At 41.0% G+C, this 14,058-nt stretch overlaps 1 protein-coding gene across 2 annotated transcripts in view; it reads right to left on the bottom strand.

Moving 5' to 3' along the window:
• Window positions 1–860: 860 nt before the first annotated feature.
• ELAC2 (elaC ribonuclease Z 2) overlaps window positions 861–14,058 on the bottom strand; it is a 309,189-nt gene continuing 295,991 nt past the window's right edge. For both annotated transcript variants that reach the window (XM_086930589.1, XM_086930588.1), the window contains exons 23-24: window positions 5,914–6,058; window positions 861–3,660 (exon numbers count right to left, since the gene is read on the bottom strand). In XM_086930589.1, coding sequence (XP_086786715.1) covers window positions 3,415–3,660; window positions 5,914–6,058 — 391 coding nt within the window. In that variant the 3' untranslated portion in view covers window positions 861–3,414. The remainder of the gene's footprint in view (window positions 3,661–5,913; window positions 6,059–14,058) is intronic.

Raw genomic sequence — 14,058 nt, 5'->3', positions numbered from 1 at the left:
GGGTAGGGCTTATATGGACGCTCTTGACGTAACATCCAGGAGACGACGTAGCTACGGCGTCGCAGGATGCCCTTTACCGAAACATAGATGTACTACTCAAAATATGTCTGGATCCAGTCTGGCACCCGGGGAGGATTCCAAGATAAGGAATCTACGGCTAAACGTCCACTTTCTAAAAGTGACATTTCTAAAACAGTATTGTTAAAGCCTACTTACAGTAAAGATGATTTAGCATTATCATTCCAAAGATATGAAACATGATGCAGCTACTACTTTCTAATCAGGAATTGCAGCTTAAAAGTGTTCTAAGGAATTCCAAATGTAGCTTATGACAGGAGTAGGCCTCCCAGTAATGAAAAACTAATTTAGCTGTTTAATACCAGGAAATGCAAAGCTTACCAGTACATGTCCTACCTTTCACATACACAGCACCCTGCCCCTAGGGCTACCTTGGGGGTGACTTATGTGTGTAATAAAAGTGAAGTTTGAAGCTTGGCAAGTGGTCTTAAATGTCAAAAGTGACAGTAAACTGCACACATTGAACTTGCAATGGCAGGCCTGAGACAGGTTTGCAAGGCTACTTGTCTGGGTGGCACAACCAGTGCTGCAAGCTCAATAGTAGCATTTAGATTACAGGCCTAGGGTATATGGTATGCCATTTTACAAGGGACTTACAAGTGACTTAAATATGTCATTTGTGTATACACTAATGTTACCATGTTTAGGGAGAAGCAAATTAACTTTACTACTGCTGACCAGTGCTAAAGTGCTCCGCGTGCTAAGGCCAACAAAAAGATACAGCAAAAAAGGAGGCAAACAGATCAAAAGTAAGAAATTGTACAAAAGAAACCGACACGTAGTTTAAAGCAAATATGTATTTAATACAGCCCCTTGGTATGAACTAAAAAAATGGACAATGTGTTTCAATTCATAAAATAAATTATTTTAACTAATATTTACACATTTTTATTTCGTAGCGAAGCAAAATTCTTCACTTCAATATTCAGGTGCTGTCATGTCTGTCAAAGATAAAACTTTACAGTGCAGAACATACAAAATTAGCAGAATTAAATAACTTATCTAAATGAGAGGTTGGAATTTTAAAGCTGAAAATCTGACTTGGGGTGGTATGGTCTTTAATTGAAACCAACACTTTCAAAAGAGTTTAACAGGATGATGCTTTAAAAAAAAAAAAGGATAAAAATAAATTATTTTTAGGTTTGGGACAGTTTCGAAAAGAGGATTCATCTGGTAAGTATCTCTAAAAGCCAGAGTGACACCTAGGCACTGTTCCATATAATACAATGGGTGGCAAGTGTCGCCACAGGTTGCGACAAAGCCTATGTGGCACATGAAGTATTACAGTGAGTTATGTCTAGCACCTAGGACGCCATTGACACTGCCATACCATCCTCATTATTTAATCTAATTGTAAATTAACTGAAAGTAAGCATTTACTCCCATGATGGGAGGAGGGTTCCTATGATACATCTACCAAAATAAATGTGGCATTACTGAGAAACCTTGATACCACAAAATAAGTTCTTATTGCCAATATTTTTTTTAACATTTCCATCTCTTATAGCACTTCCAAAGTATTTCCTAGTATTTTGGATAGTGAGGCCAGATGATGCTCAGAAAAGTTAGCACCATAATAAAAAAAGTTTACGCAGCAATGCAAGTCCAATACGACCTGAGCCAGAGCACTGGTGATAAGGAGGATCTGTGTTATGGTGCAAAGGAAAAGCCACATGTCTGCTTCACACAGCAAATATGGCTGCCCGATCCGTAATGGAATAATCTCTATTTATGATTATGTATCAAAGTGACATTTTTTGTATGAAGCAGCAAGGAGCAGTGGAAGTCATGATTCACATTAAGGTTGTGTACTAGACAATAAGTGCCTCCTTCCTTAGATATTCCGAGGACTTGTTATTTACCACGAGATCACAGAGGAAAAAATACTTTAGGAACGGAGAGGTCTCTTAGCAAATCAATGAAGCTTTTACTTTGCTGCTGATAATGAAGGAAATGGAAAACTGGCTACACGTTGAATGGACTGGTGAGTATGAAACACAGAGACTGCTTATGGAAGAGGAAATGCTTAATTAAGATAATATTTGGATCCACCCCTTCTAAAAAAAAACAAAAAAACGAATTCAACAGTCCAGGAGCGGAATTTGTGAGCTGGAATAAAATCAACCACACCCAACATCAACAAAGAGTGGAGATCGAACCCTACTGGAATGACATGAGGACAAAAAAAGAATGCGTTATCAACATGGTAAAAGTGATAATTATCAGGAGCTTTAAAGCAATGACTCGCTTCTGATTAACATAAATATGGAAAAAGAACCAATTAAACTGTAAAAAGTATTAATATTTAGACCCGTTAGAATGCTGATCCACCCTCAAGGGTTTTAGGGCAGTAAAACGGTTTTATAACATTTAGGACTTACAGCGAGAGCCCCCAGCCATCATGCAGTGTTAGTGCACGAGTCAGGCTGTAAGGAGGAGACTTCAGGTAATGAGAAAGGTGTGGCTGCACTCACCATTAGCTTTTCTACACAGGTCAGAAATAACAAAGGATGGGCCTGACTATAAAGGAGTAAGTCTGAGAACTAGAACTATCGGTCCCACTGTGCATAATAAAGAAAGGAGTCGCTGGCAAAATTCTCAACCTCCAGTAGACAGAGGAAACCATTTGCAGAGATGGACACTTTAAATAAGTGGAAGATTTAGGTGGCATTTATTGCATCCTCAAGGAACTCCCTCCACAGAAAATGACCAACTCATCTGTAAACGATGCAGGTGAATTTAGTCATTACGTAAAACGTTTACCATTTCCTTATTAGATTCTGAACAATTTCTAAAGTGCAAATAAAAGATATACCATGGCAAAATGGAAATTACTGTTATGCAATTAATTATCAATCACTGTGCATGGGATTTAAAATGCCTAACTCCTTATAGGGCCAAACTAAAGTAATGTAGCAACCCGTTTCAATGAAAACTTTGGACGGCTCAATACAAATAATTTTGACAGGAGAGGGACAATTTAATTTTTAATTCATTTCACTGCCTGTCATGGGTTTGGGCGTTATCATTTGTATTTCAAATCACTGTTGAAGCAGCCTTGTTACCAGCTGAGAGCTCCATTAGCCAAAACCATTAATTAATTTCCAGTAGTTGTTTATAATTCCTGAAACCCCTTCTCCTGAAGCCACAAATACTTAACATACACCACTGGAGCTTACTCCAGACCGATAGGACATCAAGAACATGATCCCAGCACAGAAGCCTATCATCAGTATCTGCAATCTTCAAGATGCATCTCACATCTGCAAAAGCCCTGTACTGGTTATACAGGCTGGCACTGCTACTAGGCTGTTAATGTACCCAAAAGAGTATTTGTCAATTTGTCTTTAGCTTCTTGCTTTCCAGGTCTGGGGATTCTTCAAGTTCTCTTTTTTTGCCACCAGGCACACTACAGTCAGCTTCTTCTGCTCCATTCACTTTTTGAAGTGCAAGTAGAGCCTCTTTCACCTGACGTAGCTCCCGTTTTTCTCGCCTCTCTTCCATTTCCTCAATTTCCTCTGCAAACAAGGCTTTCAGTGGGGGAATCAATTTAGGAATGACCCCGAAGTCATCAATACGAATCTGAAGTGACATCAAAAGAAAGAATCCATAGTTAGCCTTCCTTCAGCCACCTACACGCATTGTTCATTAAAAAAAAACACTACCGCTCTGCATTTGCCCATTGCCTACAATAATGTAACACTACCAAACTGATAGCAATGGTTTTTCCTAACCGCATACACACGCATGTTCAAGATTGAGAGCTGAAATCCTCACCTGGGTTTAAAAGGAATCATTTTGTCAAACTAAACTAATGCCAGTGTGTGTATAAATGAAACCTTACATGCCCTTTTCCTTAGGTCAGTGGTTCTTAACCTGCGGTCTGAGGACCCGGGGGGGGGTCCCGCGAGGCCTACTCAGTGTCCGAGACAAAATTAAATATTCGCATTATTAAATTAGAATGATTAAAGAATATAGAAATAACTAGACAAAATTAAAAATATTAAAACCTTTTTCTAGATTTAGAGAATTTAAAAAATATTCAGCATTTGTCTGGTATAAACTTATTTTTTATATTTTTGTGTATTGTTTTTGAGGTTCACATTATAGCAATTGCTTAGGCCTGAGGCTACTGGCTTACCATAACTACTCAGTAGGGCTCTCTGGATTCCAGAAAAGGTTCAGTGTGTGTGTGTGTGGGAGGGGGGGGGGGGGGGGTTTCTACAGAAGTCAAAAGTTTGAAAACCCACTACCCCACTACCTGAAGGGCATTGCAAGCTTCGCATCACAAAAGAAAATTAACTTTCTAAAGTATACCTTGTGGGAAAAAGGATGAGGAAGGGGAGTCTAGGAAAAAAATGATATCTAAAATACATTTGCAAACAACAACGATTCATTGATGGTGGAAACAAAAGTTAAGTCATGAAATTGATCGTGAAAAAGAAAAAAAAGCACTTCAATTGATTGACCAAACTAAGTAGATAAACAACGTTTAAATGTGGCAAAATGAGGAGCACTTGGAAAAGAGCGGTTCTCTGGCACCTACATACAGACCGCTTTTTTTTGTAGTTGCTGCTAGGTTACAATAATTAATAGGAATTAATGGGGTAATCCTGTCAGCAGTACTGAATAACACTTAAAATGACAATGGAAAATCCAAGATACTGAAGTTTCTAAGAAGGGTCTAAACTAGTAGAAACAATTGCTAATCATCAAATGAAATTTAAAAGAGCAATGGAAAAGGCCACCTCTACTAGAACATTCAGGCCAGGTATCTGAAATATGTTGCATGCTCAATAATTGGGACCAGATGAGCAATAATCAGCTCCGCTAGGAAACGCCTACCCTGAACTGCTCCTCTGGATGGAAAGCAAGCACCCTCAGACAGTTTCATCCTGCTCTGGCCTTGTACTTGAGGTATAGCTTGAATCCTGTGGCACAGTGTGTAGAGGACCCACCCTATGGGGCATACCCGTTTCTGAGCAAGTTTGACAGCTCGCCCTACTGCACAGTCAGAAAACCCCTGACCGAAGAAAAGTAAAACTTGGCCAACAAGAGAATAAAAATGCTTATGCAGCTATAAAGGCAAACCTCTACAACTGAACATAACCGGGCTGGCAGCAGAAATGTTCATAGAACGTCTCTTGTGCCTATACAGTGCACATATGTCATCGGTGTTACCTTTGGTGTTATGTCTTATGCTCAAAGGGTGCTTTTGGACTAGTGTAGGCTAATCAAGGACGATGGGATCTGAAGGTTTACCATTAATGGCCCCTTTGCAGAGCTGCCACTCATTAGATGACTGCTAGCAGGCAACTGAAACTGAATGTCTGAGACCAGCTATGGGGAGTAAATTATGGCCCTATCATCATAAATGATCCTAGTGGATCCCTAAAAGCCTACTTCGCTGAAGGACTATAGGTCTGTGGCCTGACCCATATGTGACTGATCGCTCTGCCTCATCCTTACCAATCTTCCACAGACAGAAGTAATTCGGGAAAATAATCACAATCCTCAGAAGGCGTACCTCTACTGTACTGAGACAATACTCTTCAAAGTATACCTGCAATTTCACTAACTTGTCGTATAAAATAAAGGTTTGCAGCTAATGCTGCCAACAGCCAGGTCCCGCACCTATACCAGCCTGTCACTGCCATGAACTAAACCTATAAGATGTACAGGATGTTAAACTTCAATCTGAATATGCAAGACCTACCACAGTAATGCCAAGAAGAATAAAATACGTTTTTAAGGCAACAGAAAGTACGTCGATAAATAATCATAAAGGAGACCCTCCTATGGCTATAAGTTAAGAACAGGGATTTTACCACTTACCCTCATATGATCGAAAGCAATCCCAACTTTTTCACTGAAGTCAGAGTTAAACAGGGGAATTTTGGCATATCTCTGACTGAAGTGATTTAACATGATGAATTCTGCATTCATATTCATACCGACGTTGATCGCTTGAGATGTTGTACTGTGAATATAAGTAATTCAATGCATTAGGTAAAGCAATCTGAGGGAAAATAAACATTGATAAAAAGTGAGAAAAGCACACAGCTGGCAGGCGTTTCGCCTTTCTATTTCTACTTGGTTTTCGGTTCGAAATGTGTCAGCTACACGTACGCCTAAGAGTGTGGACATTTTGTGATTTCAGTTTGTATAGAATATATCAAACTAAGGTTTCCTCTAAGGACAGAAGGGAAAAGGCGAGAAAAGGGGTTAAAGTTTATGTAGTTTGTAATGCACACACTATGAAGTGAAACATCTCTAGTCGTGGGATTCAGGGAGATCTGCCAGCAGGGGGCGAAATTCATAATAATACATATGGGGACATTAAGAGGAATGAGGGCAGGCCTGATAGAATTTGAAATTGAGGGTGGCTAAGGGAACACACAGCAGGTGAAGACAAAATCTTTGGCCAACGTCAGGGCAAGGCTTAATAAGGGCATGGCAGGCAGGCTGGCTCACAGAGAGCTCCTTCATAGCGAAAGAGGTTTTTGCAATGTGAAGGCGGGTGAAAAACAGGAATCTCAGAGGATCGTGCTGTGATGGAGACTTCCGCGAATCATTGGTAATTCACCCACGGCCACTTCTCACATTGGGAACGGTTTCCTACAGACACAATGGACCACTTTCAATGTTAAAAGTTTGAGTGTAGCTCTATTCATGGCCACATTATGTTCTATTACTGGTTCTTGCCAAAACCTATGAGACTGAATACAGTTTTGATAGGATGTAGCTTCACAGAAAACAAAAATCAGGACTGAGTGGTATCCAGAAAGAGAATGTCAATTGCCACTGGACGATACCTTGAGATATAGATGCAAATCAGCATCCTGCTGTGGGGTGAAGTGATACTTGACAATGCCACGTAGGGCCACTGTGTACAGATAAGCAATCACAGGGGCTATTACTGGAGCACTGCTGGAATTTATAAATGGCATAGAACTAGAGGGTACTAAAAGTAGTCCATTTAAATGTATTAATGCCTATAAGTTACAAAGGAAGAGAGCCACTTGGGTGATTTTCCTAAACGTTTTGCTTTTTCTCCTAGTTTTTGCCAATTCTCTTTTCGTGGCCATAGGACTCTGGGCGCTTTCCCACTGTAATACAATGTGAAAGCGCACGCTCCCTTCCTGCCCATGCTAGTAAGTAGTGCTTACTTGATTGGTTTAGGTGTTGCAACTGTGAGTGCCCTGTAAATAAAAATAAAAAAAACACCACATACCCAGGGCAGGTACTGCACTGGCTAATGGTGGGATACAGCCCTGATTGTGCCATCCACCAGAATAGCCTTTCAGACATGCATCAAGCCTGCCACTGTAGGCCTATGAGTGTGCAGTTGCACCTATGCCCAGGATAGCATTTCTAACTCATTAGACAACCCGTAGTGGGCCTTCCACCACCAATAGCACCCCTAGAGTAAGCCGTGAGGGGTGGAGCAAGTGGTAGGCGAAGGGCAGGTATACATGGGTGTTCCCTGCCCAGGTAGTGAAGAACCCTCATGTGGGTTTTCCCTACCTAGGAGGTTGGCTCTTCCCATGGGACAACAGTGGGGCTTTTCGGATTCTCTTTTAGCGGCTTTAGGGCTCTGGGCACTTTCCCACAGTAAATGCAGTGTGAAAGTGGACGCTATTGCAGACGCCAACAGTACCAGGGTGACAGCCACGGGTAGCAGGTCCTCAGGACTCCAATTCCTAGGTTCCCCTGCATCGCCTTGTCACACCAGCAACTCCCGGAGGTGCACTTAAGCACAGGCGGGCTCCTGCGGAACGCAATTGCAGACGCCAGCAGCACCGGGTTGAGAGCCACGCGCCGCGAGTCTTCAGGATTCCAATTCCTAGGTTCCCCTGCATCGCCTTGTCACGCCAGCAGCGCCCGGCGGCGCACTTAAGCACCAGCAGGCTCCCGCAGTGCCCGCCAGAGCCCAGAGGAGACTGGGCTGGGCCAACCCTCTTTCGTGGGTGTTTTGCAAACATTTGAGGTGAGAGTGCATAGATCGATCTAATAGCTGTGTTGTAATCATGGGAAAGCGAGGGGGGCAGCCGCCACTAAGGCCTGCCACTACAAGTATTGATAGCATGCTGGAAAGGGTTGTCAGTATTATGTCTAACAAGATTGAACTGACCGAGAAGCGTCTTTCCCTCGGTATGGGGGCACTCCCTCCTCCCAGCAGCTTGATGGGCACCAATCTGAACGCTACTTTATCCAACTGTACTAATATTAATCCAGAGATTTCCCTAGATGCGCCCCCTGATGGGTTTACAATTGACACTCCCCTATCAAACTTGATCTCTCTGGAAACACAGGCGACCCCTGAGGAAATCACTGGGGCGAAACGTAAAAGAAAGCCTGCTAAAATCATTAGCGCCAAGAAGTAGCAACCAAATGTTCTTGCACATCCCGTACTGCTCTGAGTTCATGGATTCGTGCGTCTCCAACCCCCAAGACTGCTGTTACTTCTTTACACCCTCCAATTATTGAACCTTGTTGTTCTGTTAGTACTCAGACTGAAATCGGCCTGTTTTCCTCTGATACTTGCAGTTACGGAGAAGTCACCATTAACCGTATTGTGGATTCTGTCTTTGAGCGTGTTAAAAATCTACTTGAAAGCCACTTTACAACTTTTAGGGAACTACCCTAGCCTGAGTCATTAGGTACAAACTCAAGCACTCAGGACAGTTCTACTGCAAGGGTCATATCTGGGAGGACAGCCCTAATCGCACCATCTAACAACGTGCACAACTCTAATCTTAACACCCTATTCTGTGTACCCAAACCTATCCCATCTATCGATTCTTGTGGTGTTTGTAATAAAGTTAAGGAGGGCTTTGCGCTTGAGTGCAGTGGTGCGGAAAATAGCACCTTTAACAATAGAGGTGTAGAAAGCCTACTTGTTAAAAAATATGCCCAGCTTATTACCCCTGTCAATACACCTACTGTAGCCCAGACCAGTGCTGTCCCAGGAGGTAGCATATTATGTGGGGGTGGTACTGACACTACATGTATGTTAAGTTCAAATGGTAGTAGGGAGGTGCTAAATTTGCCCCAGGCAGCCTGCTCCTACTTTGTGGTCTTGGCGGGTGTGCCGTCTCTTAAGGCTAATCAAGTTGAATCGTGGGATTAACTACGTAACAAAAGTGTTGATTGGCTATCTAAACGCAAAGGGTTTAGGGCGTCACTCACCAACAACATCATCATGGTACGCGGAGTTGGTTGGGTGGGGCAGTCCCCAAAGAGTATCAAGGGGGATTGAATAGTCATTAATTTTCGTAATCCGTTAGTGGCTACATCGATACTTGGGATACCAGATCAGTCTCCCGGTTAAATAGTAAAGGAGACACTGGTAGCTAACCATGGATAAATTAAAAACTTTTGGATTTTCCGAAGACCAATTTAATAGACTTATAAATCAAAATCCACGTAGTGGTCATTCAAAAGGTACTCAATAATAGTAGTCATGAACAACTTATTAAGATTTTAAATTTGAAGAAGAAACAAATACGCACAGAACTTCATGCGGAATTCCTAATAGACTATTTTAAGGCTGGCGTAATTCCAATTGGTCTTCAAGTAAGAAATGAGCCGGGTCTATGTATAGAAAATCCCAAATTTACAGAAATGTGGACCCACAAAGCTAATCGGTGTAGCCGTGACTGGCTCATCTTAATTATAGAAACAGCAGAAGAACTATTGGAATTAGAAAAACAGGAAATAGAAGGATTAGAAAACCAACTGAAACAGAGTACTGCAATAGAAGATGCAAAGAAAAAAATAGAGGAGCTTAATATAGAAGCAGATAGCTATTGGAATATTTAACCAATAAAAAGCTTAAGAAATTTAAGAATAATATAGAAAGATACAGTATAGGAAGAGTTTACCCCTATACAAATAAAGAGTACTTTGATAACAAGAAGGAACAAAGATGGGAGAAGCCACAACTACAAAGGCCCATATATTTCAGAGGTGGCGTCAAACGCATTACCTTCTCTGAAACCTCAGGTTCCAGCAGTGAGGAGGAACAGAAGTCCGTGCAAGGGAATAGAGCAGGTCCCATGTTTGAACGCGAACTTGTTTTAGGGAGGCGCCAAACTCGGGGACTACGAAGTTACAATCGACATGGACCAATTCGGAACCATCAACCTCAAGAGGGGGACAGGAATATCTGGCCACCAGAAACAAACAGTACCGGAGATGATGGAATTCCCCATAAATCATTTATCTCAGAAAGTATTGAATAGGGAAGAAGAAGAGTTGTTAAAGGAGGGATTTAGTTTAGCCCCTACCAGTGAATATAGTACATTTGAAATAGAAAGGGACTTAAAAAAACTTTCAGAAAGATACGTTTAAATAGGTTTTTTGAGGATAAAATATATGTTCCACCCCACAATGTATCAGGACTTAAACCCATTTCCACTTTTACACCGAGTCTCGCACAGATCGATAAAAACGTTGAAATCTTTGAGAAGGTGGTAGAAATTGAAATTAAAAAATATGAGAAAGACAGTGCATACAAATTTTAATAATAGTCTTTCTAAAGAACAAAGACAAGCACTTACGTCACTACAGGAGAATGATCTGCTAACTATCAAACCAGCAGACAAGGGGGGTGGGATTGTTATTTTTGATACACCAAAATACGAACAAAAGATGAGGGAACTTCTTAATGTGAAAGCACATTACCAACGAATCAAATTTCTGGAAATAGATCAACTTAAGAAAGAGGTAGAAACACTATTGAAGATGGGAAGGGATGAAGGAATGATCTGCGAGAATGAATATACATTTTTCTTAAATGCACATCCAGTGATCCTAGCAATATATGGATTGCCCAAAATCCATAAAAACATCACAGACCCTCCCATGCGATCTATAGCAGTATAGGCTCTACATTGGAACCTCTCAGCAAATATGTGGACTGTTTTTTTAAAGCCAATAGTAAGAAAACAACAATCCTATTTAAAATATACGGCTCATGCGATCTCAGTATTTGAAGGACAGGGCTTCAACAGGGTGACCCAGTTTTGGTTCACCCCGGATATTGAGGCCCTGTATACAAACATCCCCCAGGACAGCACTATTGAGGCGATTTCCGCCTTATTAGATGGGGAGTACCTTGGTGGAGGAAATAAAGAGTATTATGTCTTGCATCAGACTGATCCTCAAACGTAATATTTTCTTGTTTAAGGACGACCACTATATCCAGATCAAGGGGGACCAGTATGGAGGCCTCTTGTGCCCCCAGTCTGGCATGCCTTTATGTGGGTGAATTTGAGCAGCAATGAGTTGGCCCCATTTTTTGAAAATATTGTGTGCTGGTACCATTTCATAGATGATATCATTTTCATCTGGAACGGTGCCAGCACAATCCTTATAGAATTCTTAGAATGGATTAATCTGGATGATCCGAAACTTAAGTTTACAGCCCACTACAGTAACACGAAGGTTGAATTCCTTGATATTATTATTAAAAGTGCAGATGAGGTTCTACAGGTGGAACTCTACACCAAACCCACCAACAAAAATTCCCTCCTGCAATATACGAATAATCACCCCCGGTCTCAAAAAGATAATATTCCATTCAGGGAGTTTCTAAGACTCCGTAGACATTGCACAACGGTAACTGACTTTTACCGCCATGCGGAATGTATGAAGACAAAATTGAAAGTCAGGGGATATCCCAACAAATTAATTAAAAACTCCCTGAAGAGGGCGAGATTTTATGACAGGGATAGTCTTTTAGATCTCAATTAAAATAAAGAAAATAGAGTTTCGGGAAGATTGGTGTTTGTAACACAATACTCGCACATCAGTAACCAAATAAAAAATATTGTCAATCGCAATTGGAAAATTTTAAATTTTGGTAATGAAACCCAATTGCAAAAACCCTTATTTTCCTTCAGAAGAAATAAAACAATAAGAAATTCATTAGTCAGGACCTATAAAGCAATAGGTACCAAACAAAACATGTTGAGTGGCGAGTCTGCAAAAGGTAACTATAAATGTGGACCTGTTCCATCTGTCCACAAGTCGTCCATCAGAACAAACAAGTTGAATGCCCCCTTGACGGATCACTTTAACAAAGAGAAGCATGATTGCAATGATCTGACTTGGTTAATTTTGGAAAATATAACAATCAATAGACAGGGGGGCGACATAGATCAAAAGAGGTAGAGGAGAGAACAGTTTTATGCACTACCTCAAACAGTGGAAGCCGGTTTGAATTCAAGAGAAGACTGGGTTATGATCATACAGATGTAGAACAACATATGAATATAGATGAATCGAACTGATTAGGATGGGTAGAGTGGATTAGGATATAGAAACAAATTGTCTGTGGGGCTCAAAACATAAGAAACAGGCACATAAACTGAAGGGGAGTACTTAGCAATATTTGGTTGACTTAAGAAGAGAGGTACTTCAGGCGCATATGCAGACTGTAAGGTAGGGAGTAGCCTTTATAAAAGATGCAGAATTACACAATTTTAAATAATATCTGGGATGACATGGTTAGATACCAAATTTAATTGTCATGTATAAGCATAGCTGTGAACGCATTTTTCCGCTATTTTAAGAGGGATATTGGTACTAAATGTAATATATTTGATACAACCCTCTGGTCGAAGAGTGAAACGCTCTAAATTTAGCATACATAGGAGATCCAACCATGACTTAGCTACAAAACAAATGTCATTGTCTGTTGTTGCCACGGAGATAGGAACAATAAAGTTACGAGGCTGGGCAACTGTGATGCTGTAGGGAAATCTACCTTGACACATAACAACCTATCATAGACAACAAAACATTAACTTGACACGAAATAGGACACGTGTACCTTAGATCCAATGGGATCAAAGAACACAATATAGGGAGCTGATACTTCGGTTCGAGGGTGGGAACTCAGCAGTTCGAACCAATCCGAGCGCAGTGCCAGGTAAATAAATAGGAGTCCAGCATTAGGGTGCGCGTTACTTCCACGAGGAGCTGACACTCGGCAGCTGGCGTTTATATGTGTTGTTGTCTCGATTGAGTTAAGATAGACGCCCATATTGAATAAGATCAAATATAGGTTATGGACTTAAAAAAAAGGGAAGGGGGCACTTATTTATAAGTGCTTTTTTGGTTGTTTTAGAGCATGCCAATATTCCGTACTAGGGAGCACAGAACATACAGCGTGGTTTCATAAAAAGTGCGGTCGTATGAGAAGCGTGCCACGTTACAACCACAACACTGCACTGAAGGTAACCTAATGCAGTACTTAGTTTTCCAGCACATGGATATTGTCCTTATTGAAAGAACAATGAGTAAATTGATTGTAATATCGGTTATAGCGTGTCCAGTGATACGGAGAATATAAAATGAAGTAGCGTGGACATAGCAACCATACCGCCTCAACAAAATAAGACGTATGAGGCCATTAACATGGAAGTTTCCCAAGGTAATTAATTTGTTATTCGCTCAGTCAATACAGACAGAATACGTAAAGATATAGAGAATCAAAAACAAATATACATATATTTTGATCTTGTTTGCAGAGTGTACATCCACTTAGAGCTTCCCCAGAGAGCAGCAGGGGAGGCAATCGTAGCCGACAAGCACAGTAAATTGCAGAGAAAGCTGTTTTTCCTTTAAATAAGCCATTCCGTAGTGGATTAAAGAGCCTTTAACGGTAAGAGAGATCTGTGCAAGTGTATAGCAATTCCGAGTGTCTGTCCTAGTCCTGTTACTTTGATAGAAAGCAATAAGAAATCGAGGCAATTTCAACAAATTAAAAGTGGGTGGATTACTGTACATAGTGCATCATGTATTATTAGACATTCTATCTTCCCTGTCCCGTCAGGCGTTTTTGAGAGGTGGGGATAGGACAGAAACCACTGTGCAGGGAATACAATCAGCATAATAACCCTATATGAATGTGTATCAAGCGGGGTCTATAGGTTTTGGATGCTAATGTGTAGAAATTTGTGAAACCTA

Source organism: Lissotriton vulgaris, chromosome 7 (assembly GCF_964263255.1).
Source record: "Lissotriton vulgaris chromosome 7, aLisVul1.2, whole genome shotgun sequence".
Taxonomy (NCBI): Eukaryota; Metazoa; Chordata; class Amphibia; order Caudata; family Salamandridae; genus Lissotriton; species Lissotriton vulgaris.
This window is presented reverse-complemented; position numbering and strand designations above follow the sequence as displayed.